This window comes from Phalacrocorax carbo, chromosome 3 (genome assembly GCF_963921805.1).
Source record: "Phalacrocorax carbo chromosome 3, bPhaCar2.1, whole genome shotgun sequence".
NCBI lineage: Eukaryota > Metazoa > Chordata > Aves > Suliformes > Phalacrocoracidae > Phalacrocorax > Phalacrocorax carbo.
The window spans coordinates 92,800,154-92,823,677 of record NC_087515.1 but is presented as its reverse complement, the minus strand read 5'-3'; the positions used below and the strand labels follow the sequence as shown (position 1 = coordinate 92,823,677).

Sequence of the window (23,524 nt, the reverse complement as noted above, 5' to 3'; positions counted from 1 at the left end):
ATTTGGCACGTAGTAGTTTTATCCTTCATATAGCCTAAAATATGTCTTCACAGTTTTACTTTGCAAAAGAAAAAAAAGAAGTACCACAGTAAAAGCTTGTGATGTTTTTGTTATTCTGCAACTAGAAAAGGCCATGACTGATACTTGAGGCAGCATGATGCTCTGTATCACACCCAATTAACAAGAATATACATGGTTCTTCGAACGTGCTCCTATCTTGCTGATGCACTGTAATTGCTTCATGTATTCTAGCAATTTGTTAACATAAAGAGCACTGATGTCTGTAACCAAGGCTCTGGAAAAGCCTTGCTTACACCAGTAATTCCCACCACCACCAATGCAACCTTCTAGCAAAGGAGGAAGTTTTCTCTTGCTCCCGTCATGGTTTAACCCCAGCCAGCAGCTCAGCCCCACCCAGCCGCTCACCCACTTCACCCTGGTGGGATGGAGGAAAGAATCACAGAAGAGTAAAAGTGAGAAAACTCGTGGGTTGAGATAAAGACGGTTTAATCAGTAAAGCAAAAGCTGCACATGCAAGCAAAGCAAAACAAGGAATTCATTCACCACTTCCCATCAGCAGGCAAATGTCTAGCTGTTTCCAGGAAAGCAGGGCTTTCCTTCTGTGAATTATATTACACTTGTAGAAGGCCTTGCAAGCAGTCTGAATCTGACTGCCTGAAAGTTAAATTACTTTTAAAATTCATGCAAGTTAAAAAAAGGCTTTTCTTTAAAAAAAATTAAAATTATATTTCATTTTTTTGTAAAGTTACAGTTGATCGTATAGACCAATTCACTTAAAATTACTACATTTAATGACATGAGGCAGCCACCCTTAGAAGAGTGGCAAAAAATAATCCACTGAATTCAGAACTTGCTATTCTGATTGATTTTCCTTACAAGTAATATTCAAATAAAGCTTGTTTTCTTCTACCTAAAGGAGGAATCACAGTCAAAATACATGCTTGAGAACCCTAAAATATCAGAAGAGCCATAAGTAGCGACAAAGCTACATACATTTTCTGCCATCAACAGCCCTGATCTATTTCCTTACCTTTTGTTCTCCTTCGCTCTCATCAAAAAGGGCGCAAAAACCTACTGAATACTGCCCTTTGTATAATTCTATCTAAAAACAGGCTTCACATCTATAGAATCTGAACCTGACTAATTATTAATCTTGGAGACATCTTTTGGTTTAACCACAAATATCAGAACTAGAGAGGCAATACAGTTGTCATTTTATCCTGCTCAACACCCTTCAGTTTTACACATGCTCACAAATGCACAAAATCTGAAGTAAATGAAGCAAATCAGCTTTAACACATTCCAAAACTACAGCTAGCTGACATCTTGAGTCATACTTCTCATGATTTGTCGTAAGCCATGTGTTCCCTTTTTATTTTAGCAGAAACTAGGTAGGCTCAATTCCTCATGCTGTTTTTAAAGCAAATGTTTTTAAAAAGGGGGATCTATTTGTATTATTCTTGATCATACCTGTTAAAGATCTTGTTTTAATATATACCTTACACCCACACTATAGCCTCTCCTTATTTAAGACCATTTGTGTGGAAACAGCTGCTTATGCCAAGTTACGCAGTAGTTTTGTTATGCTTCTGCACAGCATTTGTCTGAATAATCATTGTTCACTACTAAACCGCATTCGCAACCAGCTCATTAACAAACTGATTCAACAATACTAAGTGAGCTGTACGCTTAAAAAAAAAAAAAAAAGAAGCAACACTGGCAATCTAAACACTTGTCAGTTCCAGAAAGTTTATAGAACTGTTTCATGAACCACATACAGTCAACATTTGGCTCTCATTTTCCTATGTAAGACTAAAGCACACACAAGAAACTTTTAAAAATAAAAAAAAGTAGGCTTCATTTCACTGTAAAATCTGCTAGGGAAAAACCCTCTTATTTTATTACAGGTTTTATTTGGACTTACTTCTTTCCCCTTTTCTCCTTCTATAAAGGAGGAAATGGTGGAACTTAAATAATCTATTCAAAAGAGGCTATTAAGTAAGTTTTCTCCAGATGAAGTAATTTCTTCTTCATCAAAAAAAAAGAATATTCTATTACTATTGTTGAAAGAAGATTACTTCAGTTGGAGGGAAGCTACAACGATCATCTAGTCCATGTGCCTGACCACTTCAGGGCTGACCCAAAGTTAAAGCATGTTATTAAGGTCATTGTCCAAATGCCTCAAACACCGACCAGCTTGGGCATTGACCACCTCTCTAGGAAGCCTGGTCCAGTGCCAATTTGTATGGGTGACTATTAGCATTATAACAGAAGTCACAAATTAAAAAAAAAAAGTGTGTAACAGAAATTCACCTTAGTCCTGATTCTTCCTTTTTGAAAAAGGAAAGGACAAGGTAAGGGAGTTTATTTAACGTACTAAAAAACCAAATAGTGGCTTGGAAGCTAGTATTATTTGGATTGTTCTAAGGTGTAGCCCACCAGGAGACAATTCTTGCACTGACAAACTGTAAAAAGAAGCCAGAGCCAACATAAACCTGCATCCTCCTCTAAAAACAAACAGTAACAAAAAAAACCCTAAACCCCAAAAACCCTTTCAAGAGTACTTTCAAGTCAGACTTATGTGACAATAAAGAAATAAAATTATGTTTTAAATGGACACTTTACAAGCTTTGTCAGAGACAGAAAAGCTCATGACAACTAAATATAACGACGGAAACTTGTCTTGATATCAATCTGATTCAGGAGGAGAAAGTAAAAGCGAAAGGAAAAAAAAAACAACAGATGTACAAGCATTTAAAATTCATACAGGTCTAAATGAAAAGTGAAAACTGGACTCTACAAACAGAAATTTTACACTTTTATGCCAAAACTGTGATGTCAAACACTATATAAACATCACAGATTTTTTTCTCTGCCAATCTCACCTAGCTGAAATTCTAGCCGGTTTCTTTCCTCCCCGTTAGGCTTTCTGCAACATCAAATTCTGCTCTTTTCTTCCAATAGAAATGCACAGAAGAGATGCTTTTATAACTATAATCATGAAACCTCCTTTTGTACAAATGGACTTTTCACATAAGACAAGTTAATAACATTTCTTAAACATTACTATAATAAAAATCAGAACTCTGTTAGAAAGTACAAAATTTTCAGATCTTAGGCACAAATAACATTTTCTAGGAAAATAAGAAGCAGCATTACCCTCAACTTCACCCTTTACCTACTACCCCTGCAACCTTACTTATTCCAAACAAACAGCATGGGAAAACACAAAATGCAGCTAGGCAGCTATTTGGACTAACATTCAAATCTTTATTACCTTTGAAACAGACCTAAGTGCTTATATTTCCATTCTGCATGACTCTGCAGAATAATTCAGCATCAGAATCACAGTGAATGTATCAACAGAATCATGACTTGACCTAGACTCTTTAGTTAAATTCATAACACACAGTGCAGTTACTTGCTGCCAGTATTTTAGACATGAAGTAAAATATGACCCTATTCTGGATTCTGCTCCAAGCACTATGCATACTGAAACGTTCTCCGACGTATTGTTGCTGGGGTTTTTTTGCCCCATGCTAACAGTTAACATGCTTAACTACAAGTCTGACGGTAAATATCTTTCAGAAAAACACATTTCCACACAAGGACATTTTACAACAAAATCTAAGTCAGTCAGCTACCTATATTTCAAGATGCGAGAGCTCAATCTTACCCATACCAGCAGCTACCACAGCTTTAACTATTCTGCTATGTAACATATTACCCAAAACAAGCTCCAAATTGAATTACAATAATTGTTGTACTGTATCAGACCATCAATCTAACTGAGTACCCTGTACCACCAGCCACAGCTTTGAAAATTATGAATTGGAATAAAGTGCAATTACTTTCCTCTGAAGCATTCTAATTATTTTTTTTTGGGGGGGTGGGGGTGGGGGTAGGGGGACACATGACAGGGAGGGGAAAATTGGAGAGTTAACTATTTTCCCCAAAACATGTTTATTTCTCATATAATTTCTAATAAATTGTACTTTTAGCTCAAGTATACTTAGCTACTATTTCATACAGGAATGCTTACGATTTTAATGTGACATTACTTTTTCTCTCATGAAATAGACCTACATCAAACCAGCCATCCCAAGAACATGCTAGTCTTTCAACTATATAATGCTTTTAATAGGTGTAAGGCCAGAGCAGATAAACTCAAACCTTTAGTACACACAGACTGCTGCAAGCTTGCTACTTACCACGTAAGAGGGTATGAACACTAGTAGCATTTGCAGCCTTACGGACTAAGGCGTTCAACTCTCTCTATTACTGTTAGATTACCTGTACCTACTTGGCCATCTTAAACTCATTCATAATGTTTTGTGTTGGTTTGGGGGTTGTTTTTTTAAAATAAAAGCTACAACTCAGAAACCTGATATTCCTCTTTAGCCCATCTCTCACCCGTGTTTCTTAGTCTCATTTTGGAAGAACTAGCACAAAAAGTCGACTCAGCCAATCCTCTTGATTATCTGTGGAACAAAGGACATATCTTACTTTGCACAACAAACGAGAGTTCCTCCTCTCAAAATATAACAGTTTGAACAGAGAGGCTCTAACATCAAAGTTCCCAGCTATGGGAATAATCTGTAGAACAGAAGTACTTGTCTTTTAGAACCAAAAGTAAGTCTTTGAAGTTGATGTACCTCCAGCAGAAGCACTGATGAGACCAAAAACATTGCTAAGGCTCATAATCATTTCACAGGTTTTCTTGCCTCCAGTGCCAAGTCTTTCAGACCACCTTCCAAAACATCGTACAAACTTTACCCAAAAGACTCTTAATAACAAAAACTAGATGACAATGCAGCTCTCTGATTCAGTGCAAGTTTTACTTTTGCTCCCTATTTCTTTCCATACATTTATAGCACAAGATTTCCTGAAGAAACAAACCACTTACTATCTGGTTACTTATTAAGAAACAGAATTATTAAACAGTAACCACAATGCTGCCTAAAAGGCTTTACTGTGTTAGGTATTATACGAACAATGAAACACAGTGTCAATGTACTTAGTGTCCCAGTCCCACAGGTACTCGTCGTAACTTCACATACCTTTGCATAACCAAAAAGGAGGAACACAGTGGCTTGACCTAAAAATAGTTTTTGTCATTTTCACTTTAAATCGCATTTAAAAATTGTGGGTAGGGGAAGAAGGGACAAATGTCAGCAAAACAGTAATAAACAGTTCCTGAAAAGGCAGCACACTGCCTGCTAAACCCATTGCACCACCTTCCTATTTGATGCGAATTTCCTGCCTTCTCCCTCAACCACCGACAAACATAAAATTTTAGTTCAAAGAGAAAATTACAGTAACGTGAATACTTTAGATAAAAAAGTTAACACAATGGTTCTGATCACATACTCTATGATGCTTGTACCATAGAACACCTTAAAAAAAAAAAACTGCAAACCCCCACCAAACCCCCACCAAACCCCCACCAAACCCCCACCAAACAACAAAAACCCAACCATCCTCTACAGTAGCTGTAGTGAATCTTAACAGTTGGCTTCATCCAGCTGAAGTCCACTTTGCCCCCCAAAGGAGCAGCCCCAACACATTCCCCGAGCCCTCCCCCTGCACTCCTGTGTCTCCCTCATGGCAGTGGTAGGACCCATGTTGCTGAGCTCAAAATGATTGCTGAACCATCCGAAAATTATTTTTGTACTGTTCACTTTTCAGACAGTTCAGCTCCCTTATCTGACTGACCGCGCATTTGGGTGAGCACTGGCACCTACACAAAGGCTGCGGCAGAAATGCACAGCTTTCATCCACAAGGTACAATTAGAGCAGCTACACCCATAGTGAAACTGCAACATAAAAAAAACAATTACCCTGGAGTCAAATGATGCACCACAGCTTGTTCATGTGTCAGGGCCCTAACAAAGGTGTTTTAAAGCCTAACTATGCACCACTTAACTCATCTAACCACAATCTATAAACAATTCACAAGGCTGCTTTGCTCTGCTAAGATGAGCTCTTAAAACTCCTCAATTTCTGTCCCCCATCATAAGAAATCCTCGCTTTCAAAAAAAAGGGAAAAATAGCTGGCTTACAATTAGAAAGTTTTCACAACTACTAAAGATAACACAAAATATCCTGAGAAATGTTACTGAAGAGTCCTGTCATCCTTAGTACACCTAGGTTGAAAGCAGCCTACCAGGGACTCGACTCTCAGAAAGCCTTTGGTTATATAGCACAAATAGAGACCTTAATACTGACAATACAAAACTGAGACTGGCACTCTGAAATAAGAGACTACGCTCTCAAAGCGAGATTCAAGTGGTTTATACCACAAATGGTGACTGTAGAAAAATATCATATAGAAAAATTTGAGTTCAAGAAAAATCACTTAAGAATATGAAACAGAATATAATGGCATTTCTGAACTCATGTATTTTCCTGTGGCATTACAAGCCTGCGCAGCATGGTGTTAGCCTGTAAGAAAATGAAACATTTACTTTCACTGACCAAACTGAAAAAGGAAAGTAATTTACAAGATGAAAATTGCATCGGCTATAACATTATTTGCACAAATTAAGTTATAGAAATAAAATAACTAAGGCTGTGAATTTCGGTCTAATAACAGAAAGTTAACTCTAATAAGAGTTCCTAAATAAATGTTTTCAAAATGAGGACAAAACCAGGAACAACATCGTCTCTTGAAAAGATGTATAATAAAAGGCAAGATTTCATAAACAATAAAACTGATGCCTGGGATTAAATTCCATCCCCTGTTACACAGAGCCTTTATTCCCTCCTAGAGTAAGTCAGACATCTAACGCTACATTTACTGGTATTTTTATTTCTTAGCTTTTCTCCATTCAGCCCCTTCTACAAAGTTTAGTGAAAGCTCAAGGCATTCAAGCCTGAGAAGCGGTATCAAAGCATGATAAAACACTCCTTCCTCAGAAAGAAAAGTCATCATCTTAAAGCTAGAAATCTTTTTAAAGAGAAAAGGGAAAAAAAAAAAAGAGGAAACAAAGTTAGCTCGTCATCAGCCTCTAACCTGAAAACTAAATATTCTTTGGTTTGAAATAAAAAGTTTTTGTTTAACAAAAGGAGACTTTGTGAAAAATGCGTCTTTTGTATGACATGTAACTATCACCCTGCAAATATGCTTCTGTGCCAGCTTTCACAAGCCTGAAACATCAAGGAATACAAAGTTCACACACCTGTGGCAACTGAAGTAAGAGCAGAGAGGATGGAGAGAAGCATCAACAACAAAGTAACCAAGCTCTTCCCCCTGCCCCCCAACATCTGGGTAAGGGCAAGGTAGAAAAGGGTATATAAATGTTTATCAGGAAAGCCTAAGAAAACTTTGTTAGGAACAGAAGACTAGGAAAAGAGGAAGGACCTAGTCAGGATCACATCTCCAATATACGCATCCAGGATCAAGTCCAAATTCTGAGGAAGTACACATCATTACATGTCATACATACCTATTCCGGCTAAATTAATATTTACCTGCATCCCAACAAACAAATGATGTTTCTTGGAAAGGAGGGCCCGAAAGAACTTATTCCTCATCAAGTCTTCTTAACTTCAACCTTTAAAATGTCTTTGTCCTCACTTTCTCTTTCTTCACATCCTTCAATATTGAGACTATAGAGAAGAAACCCAAATCCATTCTACACTAAGACTGCACCTCCAATTCTTTATAATTTATAGGATAAAAGACTCATGGTAAGTTTTACCATGCAACTTCTGACGTTGTTTGAAATTAATAATATGGCTTACAAATAAACAACAATAGCATAATATATCATGCAGAAGCATCAGCACTCTGAAATCCCCAGCTGAATTTCTTAATGATCTTTAATTTCAGGAAAATTGAAAGTTATCAGTATGTATGAATGTTTTCAACAAGTCAACTGCTATCAAATCTTCCACACCACATGCCTTAAAATGCCTGGGCCAACCCACCTCTTGCTCCAGAGAAAACCAATGCATCCACTAAACCTGTTCCAACTACAACGAATACCTATGATTCATACTGTAACATTCGTGCTGTAACTAAAATAACGTATATGCCAACAGCCTTTATCGAGCACCCTACAGATGTGAACTGTTCCATCTCCTTTCGCATGAGCTCAGAAGTTCTCTGTATGTCTAAGTCTCAAAAGTACTGGCGTTCAGAACTACTACAACCAACCAGAAATCCTGAAGGGAAATCTCACTTTGATGAACATTACAAGCAGGGCTCGGCCTTCCTCCGAAATCCTATTCAAAAATTCAGAGACTAAATTATACAACAGTGCACCTGTAGTGAAAACAATACCAGCAACAAGTTGCTAACAGACACAATTTAAACATGTTAATTGTTGTTTTCCCAAGTACAGTAGTTCACAACATCCTTGAAGACAAATATCCAGGCCTGTCTCTGCTAGTACTACTATTCTCTACTACAACACTTCAAGTAATCGGTTTTTTGTTGTTTTGGTTTTTTTTTGATCACGGATCTACACCTGATGTCAAAAGCACGGACTGGGAGATTTAAAAAAAATAAAAATAAAGGGGGCGGGGGAGTGGGAACAAGAAAACACGTTAAGTCGAACTTGTGATATGACCCTGGCAAGTCCGGTTATTCCTACGCACCAGATACGGCGTCTATACACACCGCAAAGCCACATAACGCACCTCACTAGCGCGCACCGAACTGGGAAGGCCACCTCAAACTAACCCATCCCCGGTGCGGATCCCAAAAGCGGGGAAACCCCCCCGCCCCGCAGCACAGGGACCCCACACCGCGGCGGAGGGAGACGCCAGGGTCCCGCCGCGCCGCGGTGCCATTGTGTGCGCGGGCGAGAGGGCGCGCGCGCCGCGGAGAGCGCCCCCGCCTGCTGCCGGCTCCGCCCGCTGCCCGTTCCCTGCCTGCCTGCGCTGGCCCCGCCCCGCGCCGCGCTGCGCCCGCCCGCACCGCGTCCATGACGTACCTCTGTTTCCAGCCCGGGGCTCTCCCTTCCCGTCAGGGCACCGGGCGTTATTTACCCCGCACCGCCGGCCGCCCCGCGCCCGCCCGCAGCGCCCAGGGGTAGGCAGAGGGGTCCGAGGTTGCTTGGATTTAAAAATTAAAAAAAAAAAAAAAAAACCCACACCCTACGAAGTTGTTTTTTTTTTTTTTACTTTTTTTTTTGCGGGAAATTCAATTTTTTTATTGGGCTGCTCAGGGAGAGCGAGGGGGAAAAGAAAAACAGAGGAAAAAAAAAACCAAAACTTTGCCCGCGTCCGCTTTCCTTACCAGGTTCTCGTAGCTGCGGGGATGCTCCTTTCCCGTCCAGTCCGTGCGTTTGGGCAGCAGCTGGGGGAGGGAAGAGGGGGCGCCCCGTCAGCGGCCGCCCCGTCCCCCCCCGCAGCCCCCCAGCAGCGGCCGGGATGGGGCGGGGGAGCGGGGGAAGGGGGAGGGAGGGAGGCCGCGGGCGGGGCGAGCGCCGGGTGCGCGGCACCGCTTACCTCTTTCTCCGCCACTTCTCGGATCAGGACCTGCAGCAACAACAAAAGGGGAGGGGGGGGGATAAGAGAAGGGGGGCGGTCTTGAATAAAGAAAAAATAATTTAAAAAGGGGGGGAGGAAGAGGACGGGGCTCCCGATCCGCCGGCCGCCCCCTCCCCGCCAGGCCCGGCGGCGCCATCCATCCATCCCCTACCTGAGCCGCTTGCTGGCAGGGTCCGTCCTCCAAAAAGCGAGCGATGAGGAAGTAGAGCTCTGAGGGGAGAGGAGAGGCGGTGAGGGCCGGAGCTCACCCCTTCCCCACCGGCTTTTCTTTCTTCCACACACCCCCCCCCCCCCGCCCCGCATCCCGCCGCCCCTCTCCGGCTCCCGCTCGGACCCCGCCGCCCCGCACGGCGGCTCCCCCGGCACTCACCCGCTCGCAGCTCCGCCGTGTGCCTGCTGTTGCCTCCGTCCCCGGACATGGCGAGGCGAAAACCGGGGAGGGGGGGGGGGGAAAGGAGGAGGAGGGGAGCGGGGAGGGGGGGGGGTCGGGCCGCGCTCCCGCGGCAGCGTCGGGGCCCAGCGAAACGCGTCCGCCCGCCCGGTAGCTGTCACTGTTCGTTCACCAGGAAGAGTCTCGGCTCCACCATTCAACCCACGGGCAGGAGGAGGAAACAACAACTCACAGCCACCCGCCGCCAACGCCGCTGCCGCCGCCGCCGCCGCCGCCAGCCAGCGCGGGCGAACGCGATCCCTCCGCCCGGAGAAAGAGTCCCCTCCCTCCTCCTCCTGCACGCCCCCCTCCTCAGCCCTCCCGGCCCCTCGCGCCGCGCTGCCCCTCCCCCCCGCGCCCCTCAGTCCCCGGCGCCCGGCGGCGAGCGCGGCCAGGCAGGGAAGGGGGGGAGCTGGCTTCTCCTGCCCCTTCTCCCGCCCTGCCGCCGCCGCAGCGGCCCCCGGCGCTGACCGGCTGAGGGGAGAAGGGGCGAGGGCGAGCGCTACGTGTTTATTAGCGGGCGGGCTGAGGCAGAAGATGTCGGAGCGGCAGAGGCGGGGTGGGCGGGAAGGCGGCGGGCTGTCGGCTGAAAGGCGCTTTCTCTGCGAGGTGCGGGCGGCCGGAGCGCGGAGGGATACGACGCACGGGGAGGAGGAGGGGAGGGGCGGCGGCGGTGGCGGGGCAGCGGCTATTCGCGGCGGCGGCGGCGAGGCTGGAAGTTACCGAGTTTCAGTGTCGCAGAAATGGGAAGCGAGCGAAGCCAAAATGCCCCCGGGGAGCGCGGCCCCGCTGGGGAGGCGGGCTGAGGAAGCCCGGCCCTCCCGTCCGCCTCACTCCCCTCCTCTCCGTCCGCGTCCCCCCCCGCCGCGGCTCCCCCATCCCCCGTAGCCAGGCCCCTCCCGGGCGCGGGGCCTCGGCGGCCCCGGGCTCCCTCAGAGCCCGCCGGGGGCCTCGGGGCGCGGCGGCTTTGGCATCTGCGCGTAAGTGCCAGTGTCAGGCGTTGTCCTTTCTTATTCTTGCAACATCGTGCCCGGGGCCGGGTTAGTGCCTTGGGTTTGGGGGGGGAGGTGTGGTGTGGGGGGGGGGGGGGGGTATGGGTGACGGGGGGCCAACCTCCACAAACGCCAAACCACCAAAAAGGCACGTTTCTTCGTTGTTTGGCAGGGCTGCCGAGGCTGTTCTGCTTGGGTCCGGCTGTCCGCTTGCGGCCGTCGCCGCGGGGGTGAAGGGTCGCAGGGGCCTCGGTTTGAGAACTTTCCCTCTTGTTTTTTTGTTGTTGTTTTTTTTTTTGTTGTTGTTGTTGTTGTTTTTTTTAAGAAAAATTACGCAGCTAATAACGATTTTATTCATTGTTCGTGCTGCCAACCCAACCAGACACGCGGGACTGACGAATCTTCTGGCTTCTAGGAGCGGTGGCAGAGGAGGAGTGTTGTCAAGGCGAGGACCAGCGAGGGATGGCGATGCCTGCAACCTATGGCTGAACTGGAGGTAATTCACTAGCGGATCAATAACCTACCGAAGGTTCCTGAAAGGCTGCAACATTGTACGGAGCCTGATTAGCGATTAAATCATTTGGTTATTTAATGCTTTGCTAGCTTGATGATGCCGAATAAATGTTCTGATCGTGCGCTGTAGCTGCTTATTTGCTGCCTGCAGACAAAAAGGAGAAGAAAATAAAAACAAAGCAAACGACTGCTGATAATTACCTTTAAAATAAAGCCGTATCCGATGAGGATGGGGCTCAGAGGAGCATAGCCATTTGTCTTTATGGTTTGCAGTGCATCCGTGCTTTTTCAGGTCAAGTTGGGGCCTTGCAAGAACGAGCATGTTTGTGGACAATAAGAATTAATTCAGCAGGGTTCGGTGTAAACACGGGGAAGCTGTCGTTTTTTAATATATATTTTGCCCCAGTTATTAACTAGTGTAACTTGTGAAGCAAAGCCAATAGTGTGTTTGAAATTACATAGAAACTAGACAAAGAATACTTGGTGTGTAAAGACCCTGAAGCTCTCAACTATATATATATAACTTTCAACAAAATTCAAGTTAAACCGTGTCTCTGTGCAGTGGAGGGGAGGCTGGGTTGAGCATTTTTATCCGCATGTTTCCAAGGCCCACGAGCTCGGCGTGCGAGCCTACTGCTTGAGCTTTGTGCTTGGCACAGCGAGAAAGCTTGCTGCAGGCACCCTTCTGCTTTATTGCATGAACGTAACCGCGACAGGGTAGAGAATGGAGGCTAAAATGTCACGTATGTCTATAAAGCCACGTTATAAAAAGTGATAAAAATTAGATTTATATAGCAGATGCCTAGGTGCTATGCATTTTGATGTACAAATTATCAAATGCCCTAAAAATTGTTAAAATCATAACCTAACACGTGGCCTGTAATCATTAGGGTAAATGTATTTTGTAGCGTAGATTTTCTTTTTTTTTTTAAGAAGTAGTAGTAAAATCATGCGTACTCGATTTCACTTTATCTGCAGCTACGCTCACTTTATATATTTAAAAATGTACGGGTGTCTCCCTTTGCCCCCCTTTTTGTAACAATAACCACTCCGGGTTTCAGCTTTATTTTAAATCCACACTTCAAATAATTGAAATGGCAATTTCAAAATCATATTTACCATCTAATAAAGATTTAAAAAAATAAAATGACTTGAGTCTTTTCTTAGCAATGTAAAATATGTATTGTAATATCTCTCGTAGGTGTTTCTCACAACAAAGGGCTGCATGAATAATGTGATTAACATTTTAATTTCCCTTGATGTTTACATAAAAGAAGGTATGCTTAATATATGACATCACTAAAACTATAAACCAAGGAATAGAGACATTTTAACAGTTAAAGAGTCTGAAAGTAGAGGAAAACTATCCTGAATATATTGAACTTCCCTGTTCTTTTGGCAACTCGTAACTTTTCCTGATGCAGCTTAAAATACAGCCCACAGAATCAAAATGTTCCTGGTGTTTTGACAGTAAAAGAAGGATTGTGTCTTTTATTTAATTTTTGTGAAGCACCAAGCAAAATGGAATCCTAGTCCCTGACATCAGCCCGAGCAACGCAGCACTACAAATAACGTTTAATAAATAGCTTTTACAAACATACAATCCCCTTCTTTTTACAGATTAAATCTGATGGGGTTTTCTGTTTATTTGTGGCTTAACATGGAAGTCACACGGGCCACAAGAGAAGATGTGGAATTATTATTGTTTGGTGATGCATGTTAGAATGAATTTTAAGAATTCCTGCGGCAGTAATAAATATTCCATTAATTTTTCAGAGATATTTTGAAAGTGGAATTTTTTTCCTTATTGCAGTTAAATTGTGGATGTTTTTGCTATGTATGCAAGTGGAGAAAAATATCATCATCTCTGAATTTTTACTATCTTAATTGTTTTGCTTTCAAGTAATTTTTCTTTCGTGTGATCCTGTCACATTATCTTTAAGTAAAAAACATCAGTTCTGCTTTGTCAGTGAAAATTAATATTTTTTAGGACATATTTCTGCTCTGAAAGGTCTGCATTTAAAAAAAAAAAAAGTAGTTGTAATGGAATTATTTTCCTTTCCAGCTATAATAATTGTTAAAAAGAAAATCTCAGATAATTTTAATCTAGGAATTGGATTGGTTTAACGCTTCATAGCTTTACATATTCTTTTTGCAAATGTTGTGTCCTGTTATTTTATTTTGTGACTTTCAAATGTAAATATTCACACGTGGTCACTAAAATAATTTTACAAAAAAAGCAAGAATAAAGTTTATTCAATTTTGCTGTTAATAGAGTTGATACATAAAACTTACAGTCAGTTATGGACTGATCCCAAGGGTTTGGGTTTTTGTTTTGGGTTTTTTTTTCCCCATACCTTGGCCTTATTATTTTTTTTAATTCTTTTTTTCCCCTCCTTCCCCCAAAAGTGCTAAAGTACTATACGTATCAAAATACAGATATGTTAGAATTCTCTTGAATTACTTGTTACTTTTGACAGATGAGAATATAGTATCTTTGGTTTCTTCTTGATTTTTCTGTATCTTGATAGTTGGGGGGAGGGGGTGTTCACTGATATTTTTTCCCCCACCATTGTTTATATCGGTTATCAGTATGGTTTAATAGCTTGCAACCAGAAAGCAAGTTACTTGAAAATTAATGGTGGCAGTTCTTGATATGAAAATCGTTTCTGTTTCTTGTGAAATGTGCTCTTTTCTTTATAGACAAAGGGGAGTATTTAGGGTTTGTAAATTGTCAAGCTGAACAATGTAACTAAATGTTTGAAGCACGATGCTGGAGAGGGGGAGGTTGGTTGAGAGCAACATAAAGCATCGACTAAGCTTTCCTCTGGTTTTGTTGGTTGGTTGGGGTGGTTTGGTGGGGGTTTTTTTGTGGTTTTTTTTTTTTTCTCGAATGAGAATTATCACTACCAGTTGCGTGCCTTTTTGTGACCAACCATTAATCGTACAAGGACAAGCGAGTGATGGTACTTACGAGGCTGGCCAACCTTTTTTATTATTATCGTGTATATTAAATATCTGCAGAAAGAACCAACTGTGCCAAAATACAGTAGTACTATGAGTAAAGTCCTTCTGCAGTTTTAAGCAATAACCTACAGTTTAACTAAGTAGCTTCACATCAGAATTCTTTTAAATACTCACTTGTTTGTGCTTCATACCAAGAATATATCCTTTCTGCACCCTGCATCGGTAACCTACCTGAACTTTCAACTGTGGAGTTCCCTACAGAGCCTTTAGCCGCTGTGTAATCTGCCCGTATCAGATACTGAATAGCAAACTCTAGGCTTCGATTCTTTACCTTAATTTCCCTTTGCAGTGCAAAGGAGTGCAGAAATGCAAAAGTACCATAGAACGCGGGTGCCTTCCCACGCCAACCAAAGCACACCGTTTCACCTTTCGCTTTCTTCTCCCTCTTGGTGAAGAGCAGGGTAGCATTAGGCACCCGCGCTACCCAAAGCACCATCAGCGCTGACAGATTAACATTTTATAAAAGCACACAAATAGGTTAACGTCCAACAGGCCATTTATGAAAATACCATTCCTTTTTGTGTAAAAATAAATAATAAATCATTAATCTACTCTCAGTCTTCTGAAACCAGGTCTACATGCCATTTATGTTCTGAGCAGTAAATGAGTCTGGTTGAAATCCATGCAATGACCCTAAAAACCTCTTTAGTCTGTTGTTACCCAAATACATATGAATTGCCCCAGCCTTGGCGTTCTTTCAGTTTCACTATTACATCTTTGAACACAAAAAAACTCCCTTATAAAGGAAACTAAGAATTACACCTATATAATTCCTACTGATTAAAGGAATTCCACTGGTTTGTGGTGGGTTTTTGTTTGGGGTTTTTTTGATTTGTTTTAAAGCGATTTAATTTGTGCTCCTGTATTTTGTAGAAGACCGATTAAAGTTACTGCGTAAGTTTGACAGTGCAACCAAATACGTTCCCTAATTATCCAGAGGATTTTGAGAAAACTATTAAAATGCTGTACTTAATTGTTTGCTATTGGACTGTTCTTCACAGAGAATCTTGGATATTTGTCATGTTCAGTTGCATGCCCATTTGATGTCTCCAAAGTTTTCTAAGAATTCTAAGGATCATATGGGTTTTTCAAGTGAAGCTTTCAAAACAGTAATATATTTTAGAGGAGTGCAACTCCGTAATGAATATAGGAGTAGAAAAGAAGAATGTTTACTATGTTGCTTTGTATATTGACAATTATTTTCTTAGATTATTACTTCCGGAAAACTTTTGAAAGCATTTACTGTTACCGTACTTTCTAGTACAGTATTCCAATATGCTGAGGCAATTTTTGTTGAGCAGAAGGTTCGTAAAATAAGCGGTACCATTGATTTGTTTCACTAGTTTCATTTTAGTGTTCTAAGACAACTTACTTTAAGTCTTAAGCAACGAATTTTGTTTATATTGATAAATTATAAAGTTTATTAAGACACAGTTTAATAGCATCCTTCAGTGACTATTTATCTTTCCATTTCTCTAAATGAAAATCTAGATTTCTGTTTAACCAAGTTTGAGGGCCATTTGCAATTAGGGGTTTGGATTTGATTTTTTTCAAGTACAGTAATAGCCTGTTAGAAATGCAACTTTTTAAAATAGATGAGGAGGTTACTTGTCTACCTCTTCAGAATGGAGCAGGTTATCAGTTGCTTTGGTACAGATGTGGAATTTCCCTGAAGTTAATACAGTGGACTATTAAAGACTATTAAAGATTTACATCTATGTAATAACTTGAGAGATACAGTCATATTGTTATCAGAGATACAATCTGATGTACTTGTTAATGTGTAATTAGAGAAAAGGCTGAAGGAAAAATATTTCAGTGTTTACAGATGCTCATGGTGCAATTTAGATAAAACCAGAGGCAGCCATAAGAAGCATCAGAGAGATCTACCCAGAGAAGAGATGAGCAGAACAATGTAGGTAAAATTTCATGATGTTACCTTCAAAATAATCTGTTGGACAAAATAATGAGAGTCAGGCATGCTCCTTATGGGCTCCTAAACCAATATAAGGGAAAAAAAAGCTCTATTCAATAACCAGTAGTAAACTGTTTTTAAAAGACTGTTCTATTTATTACATACTCAACATTGAGAATATGGTAATCTTTTTCAAGAACTCTAGTATGAAACCAACAAAACAAAACAATGACACATCTTCTGTTGGAATACTGCCTTTGAGACTTTCACTTTATCTACAAAGAATGGGAGTTCAGAGATACATGAGGAAAATAGTTAAGAAAAATTATTAAAGACCAAGGAAACAAAATAAAATATTTGGAGAAGGTAACATTTCAGTACGGCATAGAAAACGTCTCTCTTTCAGAGACGATAAAGAAGGATCTTCTGTAAATTCTAGGACATAGTTGAAAGATTTCAAAATAAAAATGATGTTTTCCCCCCATCACAAAGTGTAGCCACCTTGGCTTTACTTTTGCCTCAGACGTTGCAAAAGCTCGGATCTTGGCAGTCTTCAGAACTGACACCTCTGTAGGTAAGAACATCCTGTGACAGTACACATACATCATTAGTCTGATCCAGCACAGCCTTGCCATGTTGCTAGCTTTAAGACAATCCTTAGTTTTGCCCTGAGTGTTTCCTTCTAATGTTGTTTGATTTCATTTAGAGCTGTGAAGTCTTTTTATTTCTGTGTAGTTGAAATATCTGCATTCCCCAAAATAGTAACGATTCAGTGCGAGTACTACCAATATTTGCACTTACAGTAAAGATTTTAGTGCTGTTAGCATTGAACCGTTTGGCTGACAGTGCCTACTTTGTGTAGCATATGCGATTTGTCAATCATCCATGAAATACACACTGAGATTCTCGTCTCCATTTATTGTTCAGTCTTTTGAGAAAGTACTGGGCTGCTGATCCAGATTTCTCAGTATTTTGTGTTCCTCTACAGCATCAACTTGGTGCTGCCTTAAAAGGATTATTTTTACTTTCTTAAATTTGAATCAATCATTGAATCGACCTCTTGGTTTTACAGGTTTTAGAGTAGCAGAGACAGGAAGTGTGATTAGACCAAGAACAATGTTTGCACATGTGTGATGCTGGTTATGTTTTTGTTTGCTTCCTTGTTTTTAACCTAATACTAATATAAGAAGGAGATGGGCACACATGCCTCCCTTTTCCCAGATGAGGACCTACCCCAAGATTAAAAGACTGCGTTCACCTTAGCTCAACTAATCTGTAGTTTTGCCATGAGAAGTGGAGCAGCTTATTTAACAGAGGCTAAGAAGAACCCTCTTTCAAGGACATCGACCCAGGTGGCTAGCTCATTCTTTTCAGGGGTACAAAATACCGTTTCCTCTTTCCTGTGGTAGAATTTGAACTGAAATTGGATCCCCCTGTGCACCCGAGTGGCTGAAAACTACAAAGTTGTTGGATGAAAAAGCACAACCGGCACTTTGGTTGGGACCTAGTTCAGTAAGCGTGCTCTGGAAATGCTCCGTGTGCAAGCGAGACAAGCAGGAGATTTTGGATCCTGAGCTGGTCAGAACAGGCAGCTTTGGGCATGCTCGGAAGTCTTTCAGGCGCCCAGAAGCTTTTGCTGTTGGAAAATTATGCATCTGCATTTTGAATGGGGGTATCTAAAGACTATTTTATAGTCAGACTGTTACATGCATTTTCACCCATCTCTGGGCCAGCTCGTCACCCATGAGTGTTCTTGCAGCAAGCTCTGGAGCATTAGCACACTGCTAGTTTCTGCACGCGTGCGTTTGATTAAAGCTCAGACTTCCAAGATCAAATGAAAAAGGAATTGAACTTGATCTTTCAGCATCAAGTTTAACTGCTACTAATTGCCTCTCGGCCGGCCCGTGTAAGTGAAGCACTGAGTAACACTAAAACGCAGTCAACTAATGTAAAGGAACATGGTGTCTTGCAAAGACTAGAGTGAGCATTTAAAGAAATACACAGGTATTTATTTTTAACACAGTTCTAATTTTGGAGTTGGTTATTCTGGTTATAATAAAGCTATGTTTATTTAGTCCATGTATCGGGTTTTTTGTCTATATGTTTGAAACTGCTTTAAAAGAGAAATGACCATGTAGGGTTCACTGACCCTTCTACCTTAATACAACTAAAGCTGGAATGAGCTAGTTAAAACATAAGTCATGCCAAAAGTGCATGTCAGCATTGGAGGAGTTGGGACCCGCCAAAATCCTTTCCTAAAAATACCGAGGTTCTTTTTGTTTGCATGCAAGGTGGTTTTGTTCTTAGGAAACAGTTCGGCCATGTTTTATATTTATCTGTTAAATATTTATTAGAAAGGAAAGCTGAGGTTTTCACAGTTTATTCTAGATCTAAGCAATAAAGTAAAATATCAAATTCCCACAATTTGAGAAATAAAAATAGAAAACAATTTCTCCCATGTAGTCTAACATGATTCCTAAAAATCGTTTGGGTTTGAAAAGAACAAGGGAGGGGGGCGTTCTGCTGAGCCGCAAGAGGAATTACCCACAGGAAATCAAGGTAACATTGAAAATATGATACTGACTTTTTAAAGAAAAGATCACGTGGATCCTGTTGATCACAATTTCATCAGAACTTAATGTCTCAAATCAAAGCTTGAATTGCAAGACATAGGTAAATTTCAGGCAATTCTGGAAAATTTGTTTTGTACAAACAGAAAAGACAGTTGCCTAATAAATTACCAAAAGTATTTCCTGCAGAGCCCGCCAGTTGTCAGGTTTTTCTAGTTTTTGTTTTGCTGTTTTTGAGGGATGAACGAAGAGCGTAGAGAGCAAAAAAGCAGCAGACGAACCAGCAGAAGTCAGGGGTAAGTCACCTGTGATATGACGAGCTCCCGAATGAGCTGGAATGACATTTAAATATTGGAAAAAAAATTAAAATATGGACAGTCCCTCAGAAAAAAGTTAAATCACCTTTACACCCTTCAGGTAAATGCCCAAGTTAAGGAAGAATTGATTTATGCCAGAGTCAGTAACTTCAAATGACAGAGGTTCCCCCTGAAGTTCTAATATCGACGTTTCTGGTTACTGAGAGTTAAACATTACAGCAGGTTCTCAAACCCCAGCGGGACATTCCCTTTCCTCAGACCCTGCATAGCAGTGGCTGACAATTTTAACAACATAGGCATCTGATTTCTAATGCCCAGAGCTGAGCCCCAGTGCTGTTTAAGATCCTACTTAAAACTTATTTTCAAAGTAGTAAATGTACTTTAAAAAAAAAAAAAATCAGGAGGAGGTATTCACCTACCCAGTCCCATTTAAAAACAAAACACTACACGCTGCTTAAATTCTAACAACATAGTGGCACCTCTGCTCTGTTTTTTCCAAAGACCTTTTCTTTGGAAATCCTTTGCAAGTCCTAAGAAAACCAGTCCAAATTACAGGTCCTAAATCTCCTTTCTTTGCATCTTTTAATCTAAACGAAATTATTAACATCCAAGTAAAATTAGAAAACCCCTCAACTTAAATGGACTTTTTGATTTATGGTCCACCACTCTCGGTGCATCCCAGATTTCATCAGATAAAGCGTAACTCTGACATGTTGTTCAGGTATACTCCCAATCCTGATTTTCAGAAATTTTTCAGCAGTCAGCATCCCTACAGCTTTCTCCTCCCTCCAGCAGCGTGCTGCGTGTGCCCCTCGGTTCATTCACTGTTGGCTGTTCCTAATAGCGTAGGACTCTCTGTAGGAGGGCAGGTCGTGGCATATTTACAGACAATAAAAATTTGAATTCCAGTACGCAGAAGATAAGGAGTACTTGTTGCTGTATTCCTCTGTTTTGAATTTCACCCATGCTAGTAAACCGACTAGTAAACCCACTCTGTTTTGGAGGCCAATTGCCACATGCCAATGGCCACGTCCATATTATTAAACACTTAACCGCCAAAACAGGGTGGCTGCCTCTGCATTGTCAGCTGGGGCTGAGCTAACCCTCAACCATGCCAAGGGTTGCTTGGGAGAATGCTGCTTGGCCTGCACCAAGCGCAGGGTCTCCACCGCCGACAATTTAACAGTGTACGCAGCAGGCTTCAGTCTCTAGCTCCGCACCCTGGCACCTTTTAATTTGCTAGCGTAGTCACAGCCTTCGCGACAAACGAAAACACAGGCTGCCATTGCGCATTACTTCTAAAAAATCAGATGTCTTTTTAGCGGGGTATAGTATATAAAACATGGAATATGTCCAAAACAGATGTCCTTTGTTAGGAAGTTCTAGAGGCTGAGCTAAATCCTAGCCAGTTTGTAACAAAACCCTAATACATTTCAGTACATTTTGCTTGGCCTCCGAATTATTTGATTCTTTATTCTATCCAGGAATTAATGAGAAACCTCCAACATGCTTAAAATGATTATAAAAGCTCCTCAGGGCCACACTGAAGATCACTGAAGGAAGAGCTGATGTGGAGAACAAACCTGAGAAACAAAGTACAAAGCTGCCAAGAAGTTGAGAGAAAACTATGTAACATTAAATGGAGATAAACGTAAATTAACAGCTGTCAGGGAGATTCCCAGCACATCTCAAACATTTACAGTGCTCTGAACTGGTAACTGCCTATAGTTAGACGTCGTCAAGAGCTGGTTGCAGTTGTTTGCAGCGAATCTATTTAGAAGTGCTTGAGGGATACTGCAAAGTTGATGCTACGGTGATCAAAGACTCTCAGCCTTCCCTAGGAACAGGAAGGCGAGTGCATGAAAAGCACTGAAAAGAATCCTTAAATGGGATTTGGGCTTAAAGCTTGCTATCTTGTTCTTATGCAGTGAAAATAGGACTATTGGGGGGAAGGGGGAACACCCAGTTTTGAAAAAAATAAAAATTTTTAGCAGAGCCCTTCAGTCACAGTCCAACAATAACATAAAAGGTATCAATCTGCTAAACATGACAGATGCATTGTTGTAAAGAGTTATAGGATACCAAATGCATTGTCTAATTGCTTCGTGAAATAAAGGGGATGGTCAGCATCTTCCGTGCTTGTTGATGTAAAACAAGGCTATTGTTATTAGCGATAAATTGAATCAGTCACCGAGTTTTGTAAGAATGCAGTATTTGTGCTGCAGGCTGCTTTCTACAAATGACTTCATGTGTTTTAGGATCTATAGACCTAAAGCACCACCCTTACCATGGAAGGGTGAACCTGATGCTAACGCTGAAGCATTCATCAGGTGAGCGTTATTGCCGTTTTCCCTTAAAAGATCCAGCATTTCAAAAGTAAGTTACGACACCCCTGTGATCCTGCAAGTGTGAATCAGACACTGGCTTAACAGAGCCAAAGAAAAGTATCCTAACATCAGTTACTTAAAGCTTGCGTGGCAGCGATCCCCCTTGTGGTTTAATCACTGAGGGAGACATCTACTCAGAAACATAATTTTATTTTTTACTGGCCTTTGGGATACCTTTACAGCTATAGTCAACTGCCGCTGTAATTGGTGCTTGCAACTCAACGTTTAAAATCAGTTTCATATGCTTCCCATAGTCCTAACGGCATCTCTACTACCAGAGAGCTAACCGTCTCTTGTAATTAATTCCCATTAACATCATCCGCATCCGCTATCTTCAAATAATTATTGCCAGCTTTCCAACTCACTGTGATCATTCAACAGAGCCAGCCGCCAAAGAAGTCACAACCAAGTCTATCTTTATGCAACCTCTTGGAAGCATGCCCTTTCTCTGCTCCCTGGTATCAGTATAATCTACACCAGTCGCATCCTTCCCTTAGATGGGCTACCACTGCACACGCATTGAGGATTCATGGCCCACGCCTCGCCTCTGGCTGCTGAGGACGAGCAACCCTCACCTGGTGCACGGCCATTCTGTAAAGAAGCCACAAAGTAGCAGTAGCGGTGCTAAGTTCACAAGGCCTTCCCCGGGCTATCTTCATTTGCAATCTTCCCTCTCACCTCAAAGGCCGGTATCTCTTGCTGCTGATGCAGGCAGCAGGCTTCTCAGTAGCATCACGATGCCAGACAGACTGCGTACCCTCTATCACCTCCATGCCAAAAGGGGCATCAAAATTGTTATCTTCTACCCTCATATGAAATGTTGACGTAGACTTCCATTCACATAGAATCATAGAATGGTTTAGGTTGGAAGGGACCTGTAGAGGTCATCTAGTCCAACCCCCCTGCAGTGAGCAGGGACATTGTGGAGGATGCTGTCCTGCTGCCTTTGGAAGGGCTCTGAGGGCATTGAGCCCTCTCGCCGTGAACAGGCTTGGCTGGAGACTCACAAAAATGATTTTCAAATTGAGTATAGTACATTCATAAATCTGTTTAATGTGATGGGGTAAACTTTAATAAACAGGTCCTGGATGCCCAGAGTTATCTTATAGTTTAAACTTTCACCTACCTGGTTCCTTTGGCAGGTGAATGAAGCAGGTAAAGCTTACTGAAAGATTCCTGAAGTTCAGCAACACAACGAGTAGTTATCCTACAGGTGGGAAATTTGGCACTGATACACAAATGATACCTAAGTGCAAAAATGCTCTCAGAAAGTAGGAAAAAAATTTAAAGCTACAAGGTTTACCAGAACTGTATCCCAGAAGCAACAACAACAAAAAAACAACACTCAGCAACTGAATTGTTGATAAAAGTCCTGAGGGGGAAGAAAAAATAAATCTAGTGACACTCAAGGCTTGCCTACATGTGCAGAGTGTTGCTAGGTTTTTCTCTTGCACCTATTCCTAGAAAAATCCGTCTCTTTTGTGTTGTGCGAGATCTCTTCCTCCACACCCACCCACCCACCCACCCGGCAGGGTCAGGCTCCTGCCCTTAGTGCCGTTCCCCGCCCCTGGCTCGTCTTCCACAGAACAGCATCGCTCTGCAATCACCGCGGAGCATCCGCACGTCTCCTCTCCCACCTCCGACCATGAGGGAACTTGCTTCCAACCTCATCCTGGGACAACCCACAGCTACCACGGCAGAAGCACTCCTCCCCCTCGGGAATAATACGCAGCCATCTTGAAAACAACGGTGAACAGAATCGCAAAAATCCCCCAGACCCGCTCCTCCTTTCTTATTCTCAGTTATTCTAGATGCCGCTGCCGTATTTACATGAGTTTCTTAATGTCTAAT

The 23,524-nt window shown here is 41.9% G+C and overlaps 1 protein-coding gene across 3 annotated transcripts in view; it reads right to left on the bottom strand.

Moving 5' to 3' along the window:
* The window catches only part of PHIP (pleckstrin homology domain interacting protein), a 122,216-nt gene extending 112,186 nt beyond the window's left edge, over window positions 1-10,030 (bottom strand). For 2 of the 3 annotated variants that reach the window (XM_064447763.1, XM_064447765.1), the window contains exons 1-4: window positions 9,893-10,029; window positions 9,674-9,732; window positions 9,481-9,510; window positions 9,269-9,328 (exon numbers count right to left, since the gene is read on the bottom strand). In XM_064447763.1, coding sequence (XP_064303833.1) covers window positions 9,269-9,328; window positions 9,481-9,510; window positions 9,674-9,732; window positions 9,893-9,941 — 198 coding nt within the window. In that variant the 5' untranslated portion in view covers window positions 9,942-10,029. Of the gene's footprint in view, window positions 1-9,268; window positions 9,329-9,480; window positions 9,511-9,673; window positions 9,733-9,892 lie in introns of all 3 variants that reach the window. The other variant, XM_064447764.1, reaches the window with a different exon arrangement.
* Window positions 10,031-23,524: the final 13,494 nt, after the last annotated feature.